A 21,248-nucleotide genomic window follows, 5' to 3' on the forward strand; every position below is an offset into this window, starting at 1 on the left:
CACGAACTCGACCTCCTTGAGATTTACGACTCTAATTCTTCGTAGACGCTCTCCGACGTCTTCTCTAATTCTTCTTTACTCCATCCTTCTGGACAATCCGTGAATGACCTAGAAAGGAGGAGAGACAACGAGAGACAGGTCGAGACGAAACGGGAGGAAGAGTAATTAGCAACTTGCGCGAGAGTGTCTCGGAAGGTTTCACGTACCAGGCGACTGTCAATACACCCATCTCGACGGTCGCTCCGAGCGCGAAGAAAGCCTTTTGTTCGAGATCGACATGCGCGAGTGTGCAGCTGCGAGAAGACGAAAGGTGAAAGAGAGGTAGAGAAGCGAAAGCGAGCGAGAAGTGTGAGCGAGATAAACGGGAGGTCGCCGGATATCCAGCGAATCCGTAGGAGCCGCAACACTGTAGAAGGGAGAAAAGAAGCACAGAAGTACTCACGCTGGACAACTATCCGCAACGATAGCGGTGATCATCTTCGAGGGATCTTTCGTGTTTTGAAGCGAGATACACGAGTAACAGAACGGCGAAGGACTCGCTGAGCCCATCTACTCGAACGAGACGTGAAAGAGCGAGCACGTAAGCGCGCGTGAAAACGACCGAAACAAGAAGAAGGTGTGAAAAACTGACGAGATCGTAAACCGACATCGCAGCGAAATGAAGATCTTGACCATCCTGTGATCGCGAGGTAGAGTCAGGTCAGCCTGAGTTGCGAGCCGCCGACACAGAGTTCACGACTCACGTAGAGCTTGGTCCCACAACTCCCATATCCTCCTTTTCCTGCAGCGTAGAAAGTGGCTTCAATAGGAATACTGATCAGCAGTCCTTCAAGTAAATAACGAGGTCAAGGGAAGGGAGATCGGCTCACTGTCTCCTATCCAAATCTTTCCAGTTTTATCCTTGACGAGTTCATGATTCGGTTCCACCTCAATTTTCGACATATCTGCATTCGCTTTCTCGTCTCCTACGTATCCAGCTGTCCCAGTCGCGACCGCGTAAGAAGCGGTATCGACGAATGTTCCCTCGAGTGTGATTCCAGAGTATTCGGAAGGAGCTCCGTTGTTGGCGTCCACTCTCTCTGCAGATTTCGAGGACGGCGAGGCTGTTGACTTGGCTATCGAATCGGAAGAGGACGTGTTGAAATTGCTAGGCTGCGACGAAGAGTCGGAATTTGTCGGCGAGGGCGAAGTTTGCGAACTTGAGTCATCGCCTAGAGTTGCAGCCGTCTCTCGCGAGGTCGCAGCGAACGAGGAGGTATCTGTCGGAGTAGGCGATGAGGTAGACAATGAGGTCGACGATGAGGATGCGAGAGTCGATTGAGAGCGGTAGAGGAAAACCGCGGCGGCGAAGAGGACGATGAATCCGAATCCGAATAGCACTGTTTCGCGAATGGTCAGGACCCCTGAACCGTACCCCCTGGGATCTATCTCAGGCACAACTCACAGTACATGGTCATCTTGCTGCTTCCCCTTCCTCTCACCATCTCCTTCGATTTTTCGTCCTCGCTAGTGTCGTCCGAATCGTCACCAGTCGAGTCGTCGCTGCTGGAATCCATAGATGAGCTGTCCTCATGAAATTCTCGACGTTGTGACTGTGCAGTTCACGAATGAGCGATCAGCGGACCTTCACCAAGGTTTGGGAACGTAACGAGGACTAGACGTACTCGTTTCCCATGTTCATATGCTGTCAACGTCAAAGGCTGGAATTCAGGTCCGTTACTCGATCTCCTCGCCTGTCGACCTAGAGTTCCTCGACCGAGACTGCTTGACGCCGACGATTGTTCTGAAAGGCTCGGGTTGAGCTGATTTGACGACCTGGCGGGATTGTATCGAGCTGGAGCTCTTGCTCGAGCGTCATAGGATGTTCCTTGACGAGCCATACCGGTAGAAGTAACGACTCGGAGCCAAAGGAGGGAGAAGAGGGACTTGTAAGCGAGCCGAGCGGAAAGATGAGAGCCGCGGAGCCCGCGGGGCTTATGGTGACCGTCTCTGCTCACTGTACAGTGTGGCAAGCAGACAGAAGCAGCTTAGGGTCGATACGGAGAGAGGAGGGACAGGTGAAAGTTAACGAAGAGCTGAGCGACGGACGCACTGCATCGAATGTGAAAAGCTGTGAGCGGTTCTTCGCGAGCCAATGGAGTGAAGCTGTGGTGTGTGGTCATCGAAGGTTTCAGGGCCGAGTCGAAGAGGGAGAAGGGAGCAAGTCGAGATTCGGCGAGGTTTGATCTCGTTCATCTCACTTGTGCTCGACCACAGCCGCCCTACGCTACTCGAAGACTCAACGAAAACTAAAGGACGGCCCCGAGTGCTCGAAAGACTACACGAACTCCGCTTGAGCGTCGCTACGCGCTCATCTCGGTTTCCCCTTCTCTCATCTCTCAAACTCTAGACCGGCCTGAGCGACATACTACATGCGTGCAAAGGCTCTAGAGATTCGATGGCACGAGACCAAGTGAGTCCGACCCTTGTCACCGTCCCTCTTCGGACCTCTCAAACTGATGTCCATTTCATCTCCTCCCGCGCAGCCCAATCTTCTCTGCAGACTTCCATCATACACCACCGACACAACACAAGAAACCGAGTCATCCGTATGCGAAACTGTCGAAGGAAATGGACAACGAGGAGGAAGTTGAGCGAGATAGGAAAGATCGAGAGAAACAATGGAGGTTAGCGACGTGCGGTGGAGATAGGAACGTCAGAGTAAGCTCAAGTGTTCAGGAAGCGAGCGATTCGGCTCCTGAACAGATTTTGCAGAAGCGTTTCATTTTTACGAACAGCGCTGACGCTTTGACTTCTCCCTTCCGACTGACCTCCGCAGTTATGGCTCGTTACTCCTAGACCACCTCCTACTGTCGCCCCTCTCACTCTCCCCGTCCCCGATGCAACTGGCACACCTTCTTCTTCGAAACCGAATCCTCAATCTTCTACCTCTACCTCATCTTCCTCGGCTTCGAAACCTTTCGCCTCGAACGAGAACCCGGATCCGAAAGTAGAGTACCTGGCGACCCTAAGTCAGCACACTGGAGTAGTGAACTGCGTTCGATTCTGTCCTCATGGTAAGTCGCTACTTTGTCGCACTCTTCGTTCTCATGCAAGAGATGAGAGACTGACTCTGCTCATTTGCCTTTTGGCGTACAGGTGAAACTCTCGCTTCAGCTGGAGACGGTACGTCTCGCATTTCCATCCGTCTTGGGCGGAAATCCCTCGCTGACTCTTTTCGATTTCCCCGACCAGACGGAAACATTCTACTCTGGGTACCGGGAGAAGGTTCGAGGAAGATTGGAGAGACCGATGAAGACAGAGCTTACGAACGAGAGAGTTGGAAGATCAAATCCATGATCAGGTAACGTTTCCTTTCCTCGTTTCCTCCGCGAAATCGTCGTTTCTGACCCAACTTCGATCGTTCCATGACGGAAACAGGAGTTTCAGCGGGAAGGAAATCTACGATTTGGCTTGGTCGCCTTCGGGACTACAGATCTTGGCAGGAAGTGTTGATCATTCTGCGACAGTTTACGATGTTTCGACTGGTGAGGCTTTCTTCTTTCTTCACAGTGAGAATTCGAAACTGACAACCTTGTGTGAGTGACTACGCTGCAGGTCAAGCGTTGAAGAGGATCATGGAGCACACGAATTACGTCCAAGGAGTAGCGTGGGATCCGAGAGACGAGTTCATTGCTACTCAATCGAGTGATAGGTGAGTCGGTCTAGACAATACGAATGTTCACGCTCGTATTGACTACGACCATGCCGCTCGCACAGGTCGATGCACGTGTATTCGATTGCGAACAACTCGTCTGGATTCTCCGCAGATGCCGTCGGGAAAAACTCTCGAATGGAACTACAACGTCGTGCTTCTTCGACCTCGGTCAATCTTGAACATTCGAGCTCTCAGTCGAGGGGAAGGACTACCGAAAAGGACAAGGCGAAAGAAACGAAAGACGGCGAAGACGTCTTCCTCCCTCCTCCTCGACTACCGAATCGCGCTAGGTCCACTTCTCGAGCTTCCGATTCGGATCGTTCAGAAACTTCTTCGACTTCGACCGCTACGACCTCGAGGCCTCAAGGGGGAGAAGCTGAAACCGCAATGGAACCCCCTGCTTCGATTCCAGCTCACCATCATCATTCCGGTTCTTCTCGACCTGGTCATTCTCGACGCTCGTCTTCGTCGACTACGACTTCTCAATCTCCTGCACTCGGTCCCGTCTCTTCTCGTCCCTTGAGATCACCTTCCCCTGCACCTCTTCCCGCCGTTATGCTCGATCTTTCGACGACTTCGACTCCTACTGCGTCTCGCAACGCTTCTTCTTCCTCCTCTTCCCTCGAGACGATCAAACTCTACTCGGACGCGAATTCGACTCCATTCTTCCGAAGGTTGAGTTGGAGTACCGATGGAAGTTTGCTTCTCACTCCCGCTGGAATGTTCGAAGATCCATTCTCTCTACCTCTCCTCAACACTTCGTCATCTTCGGCGTCGGCAACGAAGAAAGGAAAGAAGAAGGAGGAGATCAACAGCAACGTCAACACGGGAACGAACGTAGGAGCGGGAGAATCGAAACCGACCGTTTACATTTACACTCGTTCGAACGTTTCGAAACCTCCGGTCGCGAACTTGATGGGACACCGAACTACTTCGATCGCGATCAGGTTCTGTCCGATCTTGTGGGAATTGAGGAGGGACAGCAGCAGCGATGGATCGAATGCGCCGGGAGGGAGCGGAGAAGACGGAGACGAACCGCTCAAAATCGAATTGACGGAAGAATGTAAAGACGTACCTCTACCCGGATCATCCACCTCGACTTCGACTTCGACTACGACGGGATCGTCGAATCTACCGCCACCTCGAAAGAGTCTTTTTGATTTGCCGTATCGAATGGTCTACGCTGTCGCTACTCTCGATTCAGTCTACTTGTACGATACGCAACAGGAGAGCCCAATCTGTATGTTCGGGAACTTGCATTATGCACCCTTCACCGATCTCACCTGGTACGCTCATTTTCCGTCTCTTTTCCTCTTGTTAGTACGATACTGAATGGTTTCCTTCTCTCTTCGACAGGTCACCAGATGGACAAAGTTTGATCCTATCTTCTCAAGATGGATACTGCTCGATCGTCGCTTTCTCTCCCGGAGAGCTCGGTACTCCTTACTCCGGTCCCGCCGCGCATCCTCAAGGTTCGACTTTGACGAACGTAGTCACTCCTTCCGTTGCAGGTCAATCGGATGCGGGAGCTTCAGCGAAAAGTTCGGGAGAAAGGAAGCTCGAAGACATGTTTTCAGGTGCTCAAGCTTCGACCAGTTCGTCGTCGTCGTCTACTACTACTCCCGCCGTTTCGACTCCCTCTACGTCTCAAACTTTTTCGATCGTTCCCGAGAAACGTCCGGCGTCTCCAACAGGAGGAGGAGGAGCTAGTGGAACTCTCGCACGTCCGAATCAACTCCAAGTCAAAAAGAAGAAAAAGGTTGCCCTCACTCACGTCGGATCTATGGGAGGAGACGGAGGAGGTGCGGAAGAGAAGAAAGAGTAGACTAAGGAGAAAAGGCAGAAAGAGTTTGGCGTTGGATCGAAGTCAGCTTGTAGTTGTATAGTTCGTTTGCTTCCCCTTTGGTTTGTTCTCTCTGTTTCAATCTCTCGCAACGCGACCGTCACAATCTTTAAACGCGAGTCAAACGAGAGAATCAGAGTTTACAGATTACGTTCCGTGTACTATGCGACATATGCCTTAAGAAGGAGAAAACGAGAGAGCGATAGAAAAACAGCGAGAGGAGTGATAGCTACAACAGTCGGTGGTGGTGGGCAGAAGAAACGACATTCAGAGGGAGTGAGTGAACAAGGGAGGAGAGAGACGACGAGTACGTGTACAGTGCGAGACAGAGTCTACTAGAGTGCAGCTTCAGATCCGTAAGACGGGTACGAGGGTCGTCTACGTTCCGAGATGGGATGATCGTCAACGTGCTGAGGAGGTTGAGATGGATCCCAAATTTTGTTTTTACTGGCACCGCCGAAATCGAAACCAGTCTTTGCGGCACTTTCTTCGTTCGGTGTGTTGGTCGAGGACGACTGTCGCGTCGTAGTTTTGGGCGCGAGAGCTTTGAGGATAGTTGCTTCGAGTACAGCAGATCGAACGGGCTGGAAGACAGCGATACAGCAATCAGCAACAAGTTCAGACGAGGAGAAAGAAACCAGGGAGGCTTGGTGCTCACTTTCGACAGATAGCCATCGGCTCCACTAGCGATAAACTTTTCTTGATCTCCCTTGAGGGCGGAAGCGGTGAGGGCGATGATCTTGAGACCCGAAATGTCGACGTTCTCAGATTGACGCATCTTGACCGTCGTTTCGAGACCGTCCATTCCGTCCATCTACCAGGAGCGGGAGAAGTCAGCACATCACTCGCGACGAGGAGATCAGCTGCGGGAATGCTTACCTGGTGATCCATTAAAACGAGATCGTAACGTTTGTTCGAGACCATGTCGAGGGCTTCGTAACCGTTCGCGGCACATTCGACGTTGAAGCCCACTGCAAAGCGAAAGAGATAAGAACGGATCAGCTCGAGGGATTCACTCACAGGAAGTCAGGAGAAACTCACTTTTCGTGAGCAATCGAGCGATAATGGATCGATTGAGTTCGTTGTCATCAACGACGAGGATCCAGGTGTTCTCTTTGATGACGTCCGAGACATCCTGGACCGCTTTCGGTACGTTGGAGGAGCTTTGACTGAGCGAATCGTCGGACGCTTTCTCCAATCGAAGTTCGACCGACATTTTCGTTCCGACACCGTAATCCGAAGTGAGCGAGATGTTTCCTCCCATCAGCTCGATCAGGTTCTTCGAGATACTCAACCCGAGTCCGGTTCCTCCGAATTGACGAGAGGTCGAAACGTCGGCCTGGTGGAAAGGTTTGAAGAGACTCGAGATCGCTTCTCGTTTGATTCCGACTCCCGTGTCTTGTACTTCCCATCGAACCTTGATCGATTTGTCGTCTTCCGAAAGTTTCTGAATTCGAAGCGTGATCGATCCCTTCTTCGTGAATTTGACGGCGTTCGAAAGCAAGTTGGTCAAAACTTGACGGAGTCGAGGCATGTCGCCGAGCACTTCAGTCGAGAACTGATCGATTTCTTCAACAAAGTCGAGACCCTTCTTGCTAGCTGCTGTCGAGAACAACCGAGCGTCGGAAGAGAGGTCATTGAGGTTGAAAGGTCGGCTTTCGAGATCGAGTTTTCCCGCTTCTACTTTGCCCATGTCCTGATCGAAAGAATACGACACTGGTCAGCGTCGTCGTCGCTACGGTACTAGGCGATGGAAGATTTACGAGAACTTGTCCGATCATCTCGAGCAAGACGTCTCCAGATCTCAAGATTTGCGCCGCGAGACTCTTTTGAGAGTCGCTAAGAGGTTCAGAAAGGAGCAATTCGCTTAGACCTAGCATGTGAGCGATAGGAGTACGCTAACGATAGGGAAAAGTACTAGTCAGCAACATTTCTCGACATGTTCGAAGAGGAGGCTCAGCTTACAAGTTCGTGAGAAGTGAGAGCGAGGAATTCGGATTTGAGTCGAGAAGCTTCGGTCGCGGCAGTTTCGGAGGCTTGGAGTTTCGCTCGTTCTTCGTACGACTGCTTGAGTCGAGTTTGTGTCGTGACGAGATCGGTGATGTCGTGCGCGACGACGATACAACCAGTGATGAGAGGAGGCGAATCGTCGGCTCGAGTTTCCGTGAGAGGCGTCAAGAGGCAGCGGAAGCATAACCCTTTCTTCGAGGTGATCCAGGTAAGAGTCCGATCAGCCTATAGAAGTGGAATAATCGTGAGTGTCCCGACCGGCAGAGGGAGAGGGGAAAAACAGCTTACCGCTTCTCCGTCGATTACTCGTCTGTAAATCTCCATGAACTCTTCGGTAGGCTTGATCGCGCTGATGTGGTGACCTTCTGCCTCTCCAGTGATTCCGGCTTCGGTGAGGAGAGAAGCTTTTTGCGCGCCTTGCAAGTACGTGATGATTCCCTCCCGATCGATTGCGAGGAGTAGACAGCTCGCTCCTTGAACAACCGCGGCGTTTTGTTGAAGCGTCCGTCGAAGTTGCTCTCGCATCTGCACGAATACGAGCGAGAACGAATCAGAATCTGAAATCTGATCAACTTCAGACGGGACGAAAACTCACCTTGTAAAGCTCATCGAAATCGGTACAAGTTCCGAACCAACCTTGAATCTTCCCATCGGCGTCTCGGAACGGCAGAGCTCGACCGAGCATCCACCTCCAAGTGCCATCGAATCTTCTACATCGGTACTCGACCGAGTAAGGTTCTCCAGTTTCGAGTGATCGACTCCAGGCCTTCATCGCTCCGGGCATGTCGTCCTCGTGGAAAGGAGACTGCCAACCGAGACCGAGAGATTGTTCAGGTTCGAGTCCAGTGTACTCGTACCAGAGCTTGTTGAAGTAAGAATGGGATCCGCGAGGAGTTGTCGTCCAAACCATCTGAGGCATGTTGTCGAGGATCTGGTATAGAGAGAAGATCAACGACTGTGTGGAAGCGAACCGAGACGAGGGAACTCACCTGTTTGAAGTAAGTTTCGCCAGAGCCTTTCCCCTTCTTCTTCAACTGCGTCGGAGCTTCTCGAATTCCGAGTCTCCGTTGATCGTCTGTGATGTCGCGTAACAAGAGGACTCCTCCGAGGTGCTGTTTCGTACCTTGTCGAGACGGGGCGAACAGCGGAGCGGCGGAAACTTCGATGATTCTCCTTCGGACTCGTTTCTTGCGTAGTTGCATCGCGGGTACGTTCGAAGTGACGAAAGAGCCAGTCTTCATGTCTGATCGTTCTGCGGCACTCTTCGAATCGGCCGCTGCTTCCCAGACTTCGACTTCGATTCCTACGATCATTCCGTTCGTCGCTCGATCGTACTCATCCTCCTCGTCCTCGTCCATCGTCGGAGCTTGTTCCCCTCTTCGAGCGCACATTTCGATCAAGGGCTCGAAAGGGTCGATCACTCGTTGAGAGAAAGATTGATCGAAGACTTTGTAGGGTTTTCTACCTTGAGCCCCGACTCCTCCCGCGGCGATGAATGCTGGAATCTGAGTCGAGGACGAAGTACGACTCGAAGCAGAACCCGATTGACCCGATTGACCGGAACCGTTCGATTGTCCTCCGGGCGATTTCAGTCCCGAAGTTTGAGGATTTGAGATAGGGTTCAAGTTTGGTGAACCTCGACTCGGCGCCTTCTCCCCTCGTAGTGCTACCTTCCTCTTCTCGTTCCCGACTAGACTCCTCGCGAGTATCCCTGCGACTGTCGTCCTGAACCGATTACTCTCGACGGGTTTCCCGATCCTCAATCCAGTTCCTGCTGTTCCTCTACCCTTTTCGACTTCAACAGCTTCTCCCGCAGCGATAATAGCCGAATACATGAGATCCTTCGCTTCGAACGGATTCGATCGATCGACGGCGGCTGGCGAAGCGACTCCCGAAAAGAACGGACCCGAGGTCGAAGAGTTGACGGATCCAGACGCTCCCGAAACGGACGACCACGGTTCGTCATCGACCGACCAATGACCGAAATTCCACCATTCTTCAGGTAAATCCTCCGACATGGGAGAATCGGGAGTCGCGGAATCGACGGCGGGAACTCCCATCAGGATCTCCCTTGCGAGTGCGTTGACATAACCGCTCGCGACTTCCGGATCCGAGATAATGACTCCAGTCTTTGGGAGGTTTGCGAGAGCCGAGAATTGAAGGAGAGCAGTAGGATCGGGTTTCGAATTGGGAGATTTCGGAGGGAGAGGAGGTAGAGCGGTTGGTCGAGGAGAACCGAGGGGGAACGACGCGGTGGTGGCGTGAGAAGAGTTTGAGCCATTCGAGGAATCGGAGAGATTTGTTCGAGAGAGCGAGAGGGGATGAGGTCGAGATAGTCGAGCAGAGATAGTTGGTGGCTGAGTCGAAGCGGATGAGAAAGGTAGAGGAGAGCTGGTGGACGTTGGGGTTGTGAGAGATGGACTCGAGAGAGGGACAGACACAGGAGTCGACAGAGATTCGGAGGTCGTGACGGGAGTTGCAGAATCGGATTTCGAGCGAGGAGCAGAATCGATCGGAATTGATTGACTCAGTTGAATTCCGGCGGACGAGACCGAGATTCCCATACCTTGAAGACGTGTCGGCAAGACCGGAGTGGGTCCTCCGGGTCGAAGCGCGGCGGCTGCAGTCGGAGAAGTCTTGGGTTTCTCATTCCCTCCCGGCGATACCTCTCGACTGTTCGAGCCTGTCCCGGCGATGGAAGTCGCCTTCGTCGAGTTCGATTTCGCAGATTGGTCGAATGAGATGATGCTTTGTCCGCTCGAGCTCGAGCTCGTCGTCGTTCCATCGGTTCCATCAGATCGAGGTTCGCTCGAATCGGCACAGTTCGAGTTCGCCTTTGAGTTTGCCGCGTTGAGAGCTGCAGGAGGCAGAGAGGGATGTTGCTGGGGTTGTCCGAGGGGGAAAGGGTTTGTAGGGTCGAAATGATCTTGTCCGTTGATTGCGAGATGATCCGCTTTCTGACATTCTTGCGAGTTGGAGGGAGGTTCGCGGAGTGCATCCGATTGGGGGGCATCGCACGAGGTCTCTTGCTCTTCCGTGACGGTCCAACCGAAAGGTTTCGCGTACTCCCAACTTCCGGTTCCTCCTCCAGTTCCCGGGGTCGAAGCTGTTTTGCTCGAGCTTGACGCACTTCGCTGACTCGCGTTATGACTCCACGTATTACCGAACAGGTTGCCGGAATTGTACGTCGTTCCGAGAGTCGGCGTCCGATCAGAGTAGTAAGAATCTTTTCTTCGCATCGGTGAATCGGGGACCTCTGCGGAATTCGTAGAACTGAGGTGAGATGAGGAAGGTACGAGGTTCGGTAATATCGAAGGATCGACATCGGGAGCTGCGATGTGAGGATTTGGTAGGGAAGCGGCGGAGAGCTCGGATCGAACGTGAGGAACTCTTTCGAGGACGTCTTCCGTCTTCAACGGACCTCGAACGGCAGGCATCGCAGCCATGTGATCTTGCCAGGGTCGGAGTAGCGTGACTTCGTACCAATCTCCTCTGGTAGCTGCCGAGGTTGTTGTCGTCGATGGTGCTGTGTCCCAATTCGAGTCGATCCAAGTCGGGAAAGATCCGTCTCGTTCGTCTCCTCCTCCTCCTATTGTCGTGGGATCGTACGCCAAGAACTTCCTCACGACGACTTCTACTTCCCATTCTTTGTCTTCTCTCCACATCAAAGTTTTTTCCCCTTGACCCCAAACTCCTCGTTTCTGCCTCGCCGAACACAGATCGTGCAACCTCTGCAACTCGTCTCTGACTCGATCCTCGCTCGATGGTGCATCGTTTCCTTCACACGTCTTGAAGAGCCGACTCGCTCGGATCCAAGCTTCCCCGAAGAATCCCTGGTTCGAATTCCCCATCAGATCTTCCTTAATCATTTCTCTCTCGTTCTTCCCTGCATCGTATGAGCTAATCGACGTCGCTGTTTCGAGACCGAACAACTTTCTCGCGGCCTGATTCAATTCGATGACTTCGAGAGTTTGATCATCGACGACGAAAACTGGAATCGACTGTTCTTGGAATATTCTCGACCCGACAGACCCGCTCGGTCCTGCATTGATACTGAGAAGTTGAGTTTTCGGTCGGAGAGTTGCACCGATGAAAGTAGAAGAGGTTGGAGAAGGGGTAGGAGGCGGAAGAGTTGGAGAAGATTGAGCTCGTAGGTAAGGTGGTGCTGCCGCCCGAGTCATCGAGTGCTTTCAAGGAAGAGGTCGAGCAGAACCTGGGGAGACGGAGGAGAGTGAACAAGTTAGATTGAGACGAATTAGAGCAACTTGGTTCATTCGACTTGCCCGTTTTTGACCGACGCCTTTTCCTTCCAAGATTCGACGAAGGTCTGCTGTACTGTGAGACGAACCTGTTTCGAGAGAGGGATTTCGAAAGAGTGGAGGAAGGGTTAATGCGAGTCGGCGTCATGATTCGAGAAAGAAATCGAGGAGAGGAGGGGAGAGCGAAGGGACCGGAGTCAGTATAAGCAGACACCATTAACGATCTGTGAGAGGTGTTACAGTGGCAGGGTGCCCGCGGTTGAATGAAGTTGAGAGAGAGGAGAGGGATCTGCAATTGAGTTTGAATCCTGCAAGTCGCAGGACAGAACACTGATGGAGAGTGGTCGTGAGATGGAAGCTTCCTCTTCTCCCCAACTGCAACACACTCCCTATGCCGTCCTTTCCTACTGTCGAACGACCCTTCATCCTCGAACGCGTCTAGTCTCTCCCTACTAGCTCGGCAACTCGATTTGATTCCTCCTTCACGGCTGTCCCTAATCCACCACAGAGCGACGAACAGGAAGCTTACCTATTGATCGTACGTACAAGCCTTCTACGAGGTATCCTGTAACCTCTGACCGAATCTTTTCGTAGATTTCAAAGTCCGAATCGATGAGTTGTCCAAGAGTCGTTTCGAGTTGTCGGGTTCGTCGGAGTCGTGCTTGTTGAGTCTCGAGTGACGATGGTGATTACTGGTGATCACTGGTGGCGATGTGAAGTAGGTTGTCGAAGTTCTGTGAGGACGAAGTTGGACTTTCGAGTCGTCGACGGTCGAGAGGTCGACCCTTTTCGACGAGTTCTAGATCTATTCCGGGGAAAGGGCCGCAAAATGACGCGGTACTTCTCAAATTCGACACTTCGAATTTCGCAGAAAAGTTGATCCGCTCTTCTCCAGCTTCTCGAACGAGACTCGTTTCCTTTTCCCGCTCACGGTTGCATTTGACGCTCATGCTTTACATACTTCGTGTGTCGTCCGGTCGACAGTGTCCACTTCAGCTGCAGCGGGATGGAAAGGGCGTTGACGCGCAGAATTCAAAGTTCGGTGAATCGAAGATCCAAATCGACGAGCTCGATCAATGAACGAGACTGCAGGACGACGTGGGAAAGTTTCCAAGCACGTGTTTGTATGAACAGGGGTCAAATCAACACGAGCGTCGCGAAGATCTTTCATTTCATCGAGAGAAAAGGGAAAACCTTCAATGCCAGCTCTTTCATCCATGCTCAACATGCCTCCTCGTCTAAGTTGACTCTTTCCGACGGGGCCTCAACACGTAGCCTCTTCGACGTTGACGACTTGACGTTGTTTCCCGATTTCTACCGTAAGCAGTGAACCGTGTTTCTTCGACTCGTTTCCTTTCGGGATTTTCGAGACTGACGAGAACAGCTCGTAACCAGGCATGTACCTGAGCGAGATCATCTGTCAGCTCTACAGGTTAGAGGAGAACAGAACCGGACCGAAGAGAGACGCACCGAGATATGAAAGTTTTCACTTGTTCGTCGGTCATTCCGATTCCACCATTCTTTGCTTTCATAGTGTGCTCTTGCTACTCGAAGCGAATGATGATAGTTCCGCGCGTCAGCAATGAAGAGATATAGACAATATAGCAGTAGGGGCTCACCTCCAACCTCCATTGCCAAACGTAACCCAACCTTTCCGGTCTCAACTCGACCCATCCATCCACCAGCTCCCACAGCCTCTCGTACTCCTTGAGCTCTTCGTTCAGTTTCTCGAGGTCGTTCAACTTGGACCTCAAGATGAAAGGTTCGTCGTAATCGATTCCTCCGAGCAATTCTTTCACTTCCCGACTCTTCGGCTCCGCTTTCGCCTGTTCGTACACCTTTGACAGATCCTCCTTGACGGGGATCGACTTGAAGCCCAACATCCACCCCTCGAATAGGACGAGGTCGACCTCTCCTCCTTTCACAGTCGGCCACTTTGATTCAGGTAACCTATCTCCTTCTCCTCCATGTAAACTCTTCTCGAACCTCGGAATCTTGACTTCTCGACGTTCTCGTAACTTGGAGAGTACTTCGACTCCCAGAGGCAAATCGTGAGTGCCCGCTTGACCTCGTCCACTCAGTAATTCGTTTGAAGGGTTCGAGCTGGCCAATTCGACGAGACGGGAATGGGGGAGGTACAGGTCGTCGAGGGAGAGGTTCGCGATTCGTAAGTGGGATAGTTTGGGAGATGTTTCGAGTTGTTGCGCCAAGTAAGATTTGCCTGCGAAATCCAGAGAGAAAGAGAGTTAGCGACAGCTCTCTGTCGGGAGACAATGCGGAGACGAACGCACCTGACCCTTGGGGACCTTGGATACCTATCACTAAAGCGGTCTGCTTGACGCCGTTCGAGGAGGCCCGTTGCTCGAGGGAAGAGAGGATGAAATCTGTCGTGATTTCGAGAGTCGTACGGTTCGTGAAGGATGACATAGCTCTTATCGTCGGCCGTAGGAGCATACACAGTGTACAAATGGAGAGTAGGAGAGGGAAGAGGAAGGGAACAAGCCGAGTGGGGGAGAGAGGGGAGAAGGGAAAAGGTGAAGGCGGACGAGCGTTTTCCTCCTCACCTCAATCCGATCGTTACGTAGAGATGGCACCTTCGCCTCCGAAACCCTGGGAACGATCACAAGCTCCTACCGCTGCAGCATCGACCCTCACAACTTCGAGTTCGACTTCTAATTCTTCATCATCTTCTCCGGCTACTTCGACCTCCTCCGTTCCGGCCTTACCAGATCGACCTGCTACCATGACTACGACAAGTGAGTCCCTCGCATACTCTCTACACTAGTCCGCAAAGGTCGCGAGGGAGGAGAGATGATGAAACTGACGCGCAAAATGGTTTCATCTCGGACAGCTCCTCTCGCAACAACACCGCCTGGGATGTACGGAGCGACTTCAGCAGTGAGTTCTTACTATCCTACAACACCTTGTGATAGCTCATCTGACTCCTCGCGCTCAGTTATCACCTTACGCTTCTGCGGCAACTTCCCCTTACGCTTCGAGCGCTTACAATCGGTACGGAGCAACCGGTTACGGAGGAATGGGATCCTACGGTGGACTGGGATCGTATGGTGGCGGGTACGGCGGTTATGGCTCGATGGGAGGTTATGGATCGATGGGAGGAGGTTACGGAATGGGAGGCTACGGAGGGATGAACTCGTTCGGAGGAGGTGGATACGGGATGGGCGGACTCGGAGGAGGATATCCACCCTTACCCGGATCGCCCGAAGAATTATCCCTCTCGCAACGAATGGAACACGGTACGGCAGCGACTTTTCAGATGATACAAGCGATCGTTGGAGCCTTTGGAGGATTCGCCCAAATGCTTGAAAGTACGTTCATGGCGACCCATTCGAGCTTCTTTGCGATGATCGGAGTCGCGGAACAGTTTGGTCATTTGAGGAATTATTTGGGTCAGGTTCTGAGCATTTTCGCTTTGGTGAGATGGATCAAGGGGATGCTGTACCGGTTGACGGGTGGGACACCTCCATCGACGATATCTTCCGCCGAGTTCAAGGCGTTTGAAGGAGGAGGAGGAGCGAGCTCGGGACCGAATGGTCAAGGAGCGAAACCGAAACTCGCGAAGAAACCCCTCTTCGTATTCCTCCTCACCGTGATCGGTCTCCCTTGGTTGATGAACCGACTCGTACGACTCATAACGGAGCGACAGGCCGCAGAAGCTGCTCGAATCGCGGCGACTCAGAGTTCGAACCCTCAACAACCTCAATTCGATCAATTCGGTCGACCACTTCCTCCTCAGCCCGCTATGCCCGCCACTCCTCTCGATCCTTCACAACTACTCTTCATGAGAGCCCTCCACTCTTACACTCCCCCTCCCGAATCAGCAGAGAAGGAGTTGACATTTGAGAAAGACGAGATTATTGCTGTTTTATCGACGAAGGAAGAACGGGAAAAGATGGGTTGGTGGATGGGCAGGAAACGAGACGGCAAAGTCGGATGGGTTCCTGGAAACTGGCTCGGAGAGATTCCCGGAATGGGAGGAAAGAAGGTAGAGGAGGAGAAAACGAAATAATGTCGTTCTGTTTGACGACATTCTTCATCTTGTTCTTTGTACCCTACATCCCACCTTGTTCTGTCTTTATTTGCTGTCATCATACCCCGGGTTACGTGCACAATTGGGCTTTTGGCAAGCGGGGAATCGGAAACCGAAGTTCCAGATCAATTTGCAGAGTGCTACATATAGATTCGAAGCAGACTATGCAACAGAGAGGTAAAAGTCAGGTGACAACGAAACTTTCGTGGCTCGGCAAAGGGCAGAGATCGTGTGTTCCCATCGAGAATTACGGGTCGGCAATAGTCTCGGTAGGGTTTCGTCGTGGCGCTTCAAATTGGAGGGTGCGACTCAGGGAAGAGTCGAGCTTCGAACTCGTGGTTGCGTGTTCTGCGGGGCATCATTCCGCCGAGGTGAGCTCAACTGTCGAAAGAGCGACTGAGTCAGCGGCAGACGAAGAAGCCGGGAGAACAGACTGGAACGTACTCGGTAGTATTTCGATCTTCGTCTACGAGGTACCGCATTCGGCTCCAATCTTTACGAGCGGGAGAAGTGCGACTTCTTCCGTTTGAGCGATCCTCCTCCTCTTCTTCTACAACCCTTGCAAGAAATCCTGCAATCCGAGCCCTCCTCCATTTCCTGAAGACCCTCCGGCTCCTCCTTCATCCTTCTTCTTCTTTGCGAGTAACTCTGCGAGTCCATTCGGTTGTTTCGACCGTTTCCGTTTCTTCGCTGAAGGTGCGGCGAGTTTCGAATCGAGGATTTGGGCGGAAGTCGAGACCGAAGGCGACGGGGCTGAGACAGGGTGAGAAGGCGCATCAGGTAGTGAAACTGTTGTCAGGTTTGTCGTAGCTACTGCAGCGACAGAAGAGGGATTGCGAGAAAGGGAATGAGGCAACGTCGAGGCGGGCGTCGATGCGAGTCGAGCAGTCGGTAAAGGAGACTCTGATTTCACTTTGGACGGTCTATTGTCGTTCTGCGACTTGTCTTGCGTCCTGCTAGTCGTAGTCGCGCGAAATTGAGTCGGATGAGAATTCGCTTCTTTCCTGCTCCTCTCTCGTTCTTTCCTCCTCTTCTTGACTGACTCGAACTCTCGTCCTCCTCTCACTGCTTCTTTGTCCTCTTTCCTCCTCGTAGCCCATCCACATCGTTCGCATCTCAGCCACAATTCTCCCCTGTCCGTCCAATATGATCCATTGATTCCGCCAATCACTTCAGCTCGACAGGTGTGACACCTAGTCGTGAGGTCGTTCGAGCCGAGTCCGGTAGGTCGTCGAGAGGCGATAGAGTGAGAGGCAGAGGAGGAGAAGGGAGGAGGAAGAGGAGAGAAGAGGAGGGGGAGTCGATCGAGGTAGGCGAGGGTAACAGGGTCTGTTGTGCTCGAGTCCATCTGGAGCGTCGTCTAATGCGGACAGTCGCTGCTCCTTGTGGATGGGAGAGAGAAGAAGGGTTTGATCTCTTTCCCCCTCTTTCTCCTCACTCGCTCCTGCTGCCCGTTTCCTGCACACCAACTAGGTCGAAGACACTCCTCAGCTATCCGCTCCGCCGGTCGGAACGTCAGGAAACGCCGATACGAGCGCGCGGGAGAGGGGGAAAGGTTGAAGGAAGAGCTCACGAGGAGGGTGCAGTGGGAGTGTGCTCTTCGGCAATGAGGATAACACCTACCTCGCGATATGTAGGAAAGGACCGAGTCCCGCTCAACGGAAGTTTCGGGGCTTGAGTACCTGAGTGTCGTGCGTTTCCTTTCCTCTCGCTCCCTCTCTCGCTTCGACTGCTTAGCGGGTGTGCGGTAGATTGCTATCTATAGCTCTCGAGGCGGGATGTAGGCTGCTCTGTCGAGACGTGGGAACAAGCGAGGGAGAAGAAACGCAGCTCGTGCTTCTCGTCCATTGAGCTCAGGACCACTCGTCTCCCTCCTGATCACGAGCAACGAGGACTGTGCTAGGAGGTTATGCACGAAGCAGGGCTACGAACGTCCTCGCGCATCCGAGCGTCCGCGCGGTAAACGTTCTTGGTCAACGTTCGCCTGTCAACTCGAGATCAAGCGAGAGACTCTGCAATCTCTCACCAGCATTAGATACCTCGACGCGTCAAGATCGATGTCACATCCACCCCAAGCAACTTCCGCTCAGCAAACAGAATCAGCCAAAGCCGCTCCTTCCAATATGCCTCCTCCTCCACCGAGTCGACCTCCTCGCCACGGTCCCTCGCGATCTTCTAGGCCCACGAAAGTACATATCCCGAGAAACAACGGGAACTCAGGTCCTCGTCATCTCAGTTGTGAAGGGGTGAGTCGAACCAACCCACTCTCTCCTTGTCCTTTTTCGTTCTCACAGCTCTGGTCTCGATGGCAGTGTCGAAGACGCAAATCCAAGTGTAGTAGAACGGTACCTTGTGCGAGTTGTACTGAACGAGGTCAAGAATGCATTTGGACTTCAGTTTCTGTGTCAGTCTCTCTCTCCTCCTCTCGCATTCTCTTCTCGGCCTTTGAGCTCACTGACAATCTTGACGCGATAGTGAGGACATGGTCGCAAAATCAGCCCCAATTTCGGTTGTCGAGAACAAGAAAGAAATCGCTCGATTGCAGAAAATCGTTCGTCAGTTGGAGGCGATTCTCGCTGAACGAGAAGCAGAAACGACCATGTCACTTCCTACGCCCCCTTCTCACCATTTCTGCCCTATCCCTCCCGCCTCTACGATCGCCGAATACGATCCGATCCGAGACTACTTCGCGTCAATGAACGAAACGACTTCGAAGGACCAACCTCTCCCTACCCCTCCCTCGCATTCGAACCACAACTTCAACTCGTTCACATCTTCAATTCCACCGCAACACTCTTCACGCCCCGTGACGAGTCTCCCTGAATGGATGCCTCACGCTCGAGCTGAAACTTGGCCTCAACGAGCTCTCCCTCTGCCTAAACAACCTCCTCTTCCACCTCGCGCCAACTCCTCCGCTTTCCCTGTCCCTCGCGAACATCTTCCACCTCCAATGCCCGCTGCGTCTACTGTTCTCCCCAACTCGACGACTCAATTCTCTCATTTCGTCGAGAAACCTTCAAGCGACATCCCCGTCTCTTCCCATCTGCCTCATCCATTAGACGGTCCCCGTGACTTCCTTACCTCTTACGCATCGACGCAAACGAATTCCGGCAATGAAGGAGCATATTCAAACTCGATGTCGTCTGTTCCCAATTTCTTCTAATCTCACTCTTTCCCGTCGTTACTTTGGTCTGTTCAACTCGCAAATATCTCTTCGTCTCGCACTCGCAATATCACGTTCTCTCTTCTCGCAGGTCGAGACACTTTGGAATCAGAATTGGCTTTTGCACGAGACTCATTCACCAAAATCGATCATTGTTCAGACGTCCTTTCCGCTATCTTCTCCTGCTCAATCCTCGATTTGTCTTTGTCTCTCCTCTCGACCTTCTGATTTTGCGACGCCGTTTTCCATGGGCTGATTCCCAGATTCGCCAGCGTTCTCGATCTTTTTCATCTTCTCTGAGCTGCTCCGTCTCTGCCGCCTCGATCCTGTCTTTCACCTGATCCTCCTTCTTCCCTCCTGCGACCGACACCTTGTCTACTCCCGCTGAAAGTCGATGAGCTACCGAGAGTCTGTACACGTGGAGGAGCACTCGCACGACGATGAATCGAGACAGGACGATTCGAAGTATCAATGCTGAGAGTGAATGGTTGGGTCGATAAGGGAACTACAAAGGGAGGGTAGTTTCGTTCGTGGCGGTTGACGCGAGCGGGACGTGGTGGAGGGAAGACTGGAGGATAAAGAGAGGAAGGAGGAATCGAGGATGAGTCGCGAGGGGGAGGTCGAGTGCGAGCAGGGAGAGGAGCAATGGGACGAGACGCCGCGTGAGTACGTGGATCGACTCGATACGTGGTGAAGGGAGGAGAAGGACGAGCGACGGAGGAAAGGTGTTGCGGAACAGGGAGAGAGTAAACGAGTCCTGAAATCGGTGGGAGACATCCTCTTGAAGACGACGAGGAAGAAGACGAAGAGGAAAGAGGAGGAAGGTGAAGATTCGACGGGTGGCCATAAGCTGGGAATGCGGTCGAAGGAGAGTCGGTTTGAAGACGAGACAAGCTGGGTCGATTTGGCGCGAAGTTGGGACGATTCGGGAGAGCTCGATAGTACTGTTGTTGAATAGAGGGTCCACTTGATATCGAGGCTGTGACGAAAGGCGGGAGATGTTGACTAACAGGTCGTTGATGCGAAGAAGAGGTCGGAGGGGGAACCCGATTGAAAGCGAAGCCTTCGTTCAAACGACGTGGGATCTTGTTCGAATATCCGTAGTCAGGCTCCGTGACATCTCGAGATCGTTTCTGACCAAGTTGCGAACGAGATTGCGACGGTTCGTTTCCTTGTCCCCTTTCGACCAAACGCCTCGCTTCGGCTTCGAAGGCTTCAAATTCGGCAGAAGTCAAATGCAGCACTCGAGAGAGAGCTTCCGCTTGAGTTTTGAGTCGTCTGATCTCAGCCAGATTCGCTCGGAGTCGATCAAATCGGCTGAAAGCGAAGGAGGCGAGTCAGTTTTTGCTATGCTGAGGAAAGAGGCCGACACTAGGAGACTCACCTGATCGGCACAGTCGGCAGTCCCGGTGCGTCGGATGGAGCTGCTCCCGCTTGGGTCCAAGTGCACTCGATCTTTCGAAAGTTGCCTGTACGGTGAGAGAGAATGAGCGCGGTTCGGGACGAGGATAGTGGGAAGAACGAGAAAATTGAGCTCACAAGACCCGCAAGGCAAGTCACGATCACACTGTCGTCGAGGAAGAAGTCAGTTCATGTTCCACAAAACTGAAGATCGTGCCGCTCACCTTTTGCTTGCTGAATCGACATTGATCGCAGGATCTGACCCTCGACGGTCTGTCTCGAGCCACAATGTTTTTGACTGGAGGTCGGGAGACGAGAGGACGAGAACCGAGAGGACGATAACCGGCGAGTCGAGAGACGGGAGAAGGAGGAGGAGGAGGAGGTGACGGTATCCTCGTGACTGACGGGTCCTCGGGAGAGGGAGAAGGAGAGAGGGAAGTTCGACAGAGGGTTCGGAATCTTGCTGCGAGAGAGACTGGGGCCGAGGGGATTGGAGGACGGACCTCTTTGTCGACGTAGTCAGAGTCTCCTGCTTGAGGAGGGCTTGATGACATTGACACAGCGAGATGATGTTGCGGAGAGGTTGAAGTGAGGAGCAGGAAGAAGAGCAGAAGAGGCTGAGGTCAGTCGAGACAAAGAAGGGGCTCTTGCTCGAGTCCGCGGAAGCGCGGAGAGGGCTCCCCTCGGTTTCGCAAGTCATGAAGACGATCGCACGACTATAGTCGATAAATCGTCCTCAGTGCTGCATGCGGATGGAGCCAGGACGAGCAGTCGAAAGAAATCGAAAAGTCAGTTCAGAAAATTCGACGATCTCGCGCGACGGA

At 52.7% G+C, this 21,248-nt stretch overlaps 8 protein-coding genes across 8 annotated transcripts; 3 read left to right on the forward strand and 5 right to left on the reverse strand.

Annotated features, from left to right (window-relative positions):
- Nucleotides 1–23: 23 nt before the first annotated feature.
- Nucleotides 24–1,880, reverse strand: JCM6883_007191 (RlpA-like double-psi beta-barrel domain-containing protein; the record flags this gene model as incomplete). The annotated part of the gene is made up of 8 exons (XM_076631319.1): nucleotides 24–108; nucleotides 207–293; nucleotides 443–549; nucleotides 632–676; nucleotides 744–799; nucleotides 870–1,379; nucleotides 1,445–1,592; nucleotides 1,665–1,880. The coding sequence occupies 8 exons, from the start codon at nucleotides 1,878–1,880 to the stop codon at nucleotides 24–26; spliced, it is 1,254 nt and encodes a 417-aa protein (XP_076488623.1).
- Nucleotides 1,881–2,411: 531 nt separating this feature from the next.
- Nucleotides 2,412–5,522, forward strand: CAC2 (Cac2p; the record flags this gene model as incomplete). Its single annotated transcript, XM_076631320.1, has 9 exons — nucleotides 2,412–2,452; nucleotides 2,526–2,700; nucleotides 2,819–3,056; nucleotides 3,139–3,165; nucleotides 3,235–3,343; nucleotides 3,421–3,527; nucleotides 3,598–3,694; nucleotides 3,760–4,983; nucleotides 5,054–5,522. 9 exons carry the CDS (start codon nucleotides 2,412–2,414, stop codon nucleotides 5,520–5,522), a joined length of 2,487 nt encoding a protein of 828 aa, XP_076488624.1.
- Nucleotides 5,523–5,875: 353 nt separating this feature from the next.
- Nucleotides 5,876–11,731, reverse strand: JCM6883_007193 (uncharacterized protein; the record flags this gene model as incomplete). The annotated part of the gene is made up of 9 exons (XM_076631321.1): nucleotides 5,876–6,124; nucleotides 6,199–6,354; nucleotides 6,420–6,511; nucleotides 6,582–7,236; nucleotides 7,304–7,438; nucleotides 7,506–7,775; nucleotides 7,839–8,075; nucleotides 8,146–8,481; nucleotides 8,540–11,731. 9 exons carry the CDS (start codon nucleotides 11,729–11,731, stop codon nucleotides 5,876–5,878), a joined length of 5,322 nt encoding a protein of 1,773 aa, XP_076488625.1.
- A 1,342-nt stretch (nucleotides 11,732–13,073) lies between these two features.
- On the reverse strand, nucleotides 13,074–14,236 carry TDA10 (putative ATP-dependent kinase; the record flags this gene model as incomplete). The annotated part of the gene is made up of 4 exons (XM_076631322.1): nucleotides 13,074–13,212; nucleotides 13,280–13,353; nucleotides 13,429–14,030; nucleotides 14,101–14,236. 4 exons carry the CDS (start codon nucleotides 14,234–14,236, stop codon nucleotides 13,074–13,076), a joined length of 951 nt encoding a protein of 316 aa, XP_076488626.1.
- Nucleotides 14,237–14,396: 160 nt separating this feature from the next.
- JCM6883_007195 (peroxin-13 family protein) lies at nucleotides 14,397–15,839 on the forward strand (the record flags this gene model as incomplete). Its single annotated transcript, XM_076631323.1, has 3 exons — nucleotides 14,397–14,565; nucleotides 14,661–14,707; nucleotides 14,766–15,839. 3 exons carry the CDS (start codon nucleotides 14,397–14,399, stop codon nucleotides 15,837–15,839), a joined length of 1,290 nt encoding a protein of 429 aa, XP_076488627.1.
- A 571-nt stretch (nucleotides 15,840–16,410) lies between these two features.
- JCM6883_007196 (uncharacterized protein) lies at nucleotides 16,411–17,208 on the reverse strand (the record flags this gene model as incomplete). The annotated part of the gene is made up of 1 exon (XM_076631324.1): nucleotides 16,411–17,208. The coding sequence occupies one exon, from the start codon at nucleotides 17,206–17,208 to the stop codon at nucleotides 16,411–16,413; it is 798 nt and encodes a 265-aa protein (XP_076488628.1).
- A 709-nt stretch (nucleotides 17,209–17,917) lies between these two features.
- On the forward strand, nucleotides 17,918–19,023 carry JCM6883_007197 (Zn(II)2Cys6 transcription factor domain-containing protein; the record flags this gene model as incomplete). The annotated part of the gene is made up of 3 exons (XM_076631325.1): nucleotides 17,918–18,106; nucleotides 18,173–18,264; nucleotides 18,336–19,023. The coding sequence occupies 3 exons, from the start codon at nucleotides 17,918–17,920 to the stop codon at nucleotides 19,021–19,023; spliced, it is 969 nt and encodes a 322-aa protein (XP_076488629.1).
- A 287-nt stretch (nucleotides 19,024–19,310) lies between these two features.
- On the reverse strand, nucleotides 19,311–20,978 carry JCM6883_007198 (Zn(II)2Cys6 transcription factor domain-containing protein; the record flags this gene model as incomplete). Its single annotated transcript, XM_076631326.1, has 4 exons — nucleotides 19,311–20,340; nucleotides 20,408–20,492; nucleotides 20,563–20,590; nucleotides 20,649–20,978. The coding sequence occupies 4 exons, from the start codon at nucleotides 20,976–20,978 to the stop codon at nucleotides 19,311–19,313; spliced, it is 1,473 nt and encodes a 490-aa protein (XP_076488630.1).
- Nucleotides 20,979–21,248: the final 270 nt, after the last annotated feature.

The sequence above is a fragment of the Sporobolomyces salmoneus genome (genome assembly GCF_050403485.1).
Source record: "Sporobolomyces salmoneus JCM6883 DNA, S_salmoneus_JCM6883_v1_ctg16, whole genome shotgun sequence".
In the NCBI taxonomy this organism is placed as follows: domain Eukaryota; kingdom Fungi; phylum Basidiomycota; class Microbotryomycetes; order Sporidiobolales; family Sporidiobolaceae; genus Sporobolomyces; species Sporobolomyces salmoneus.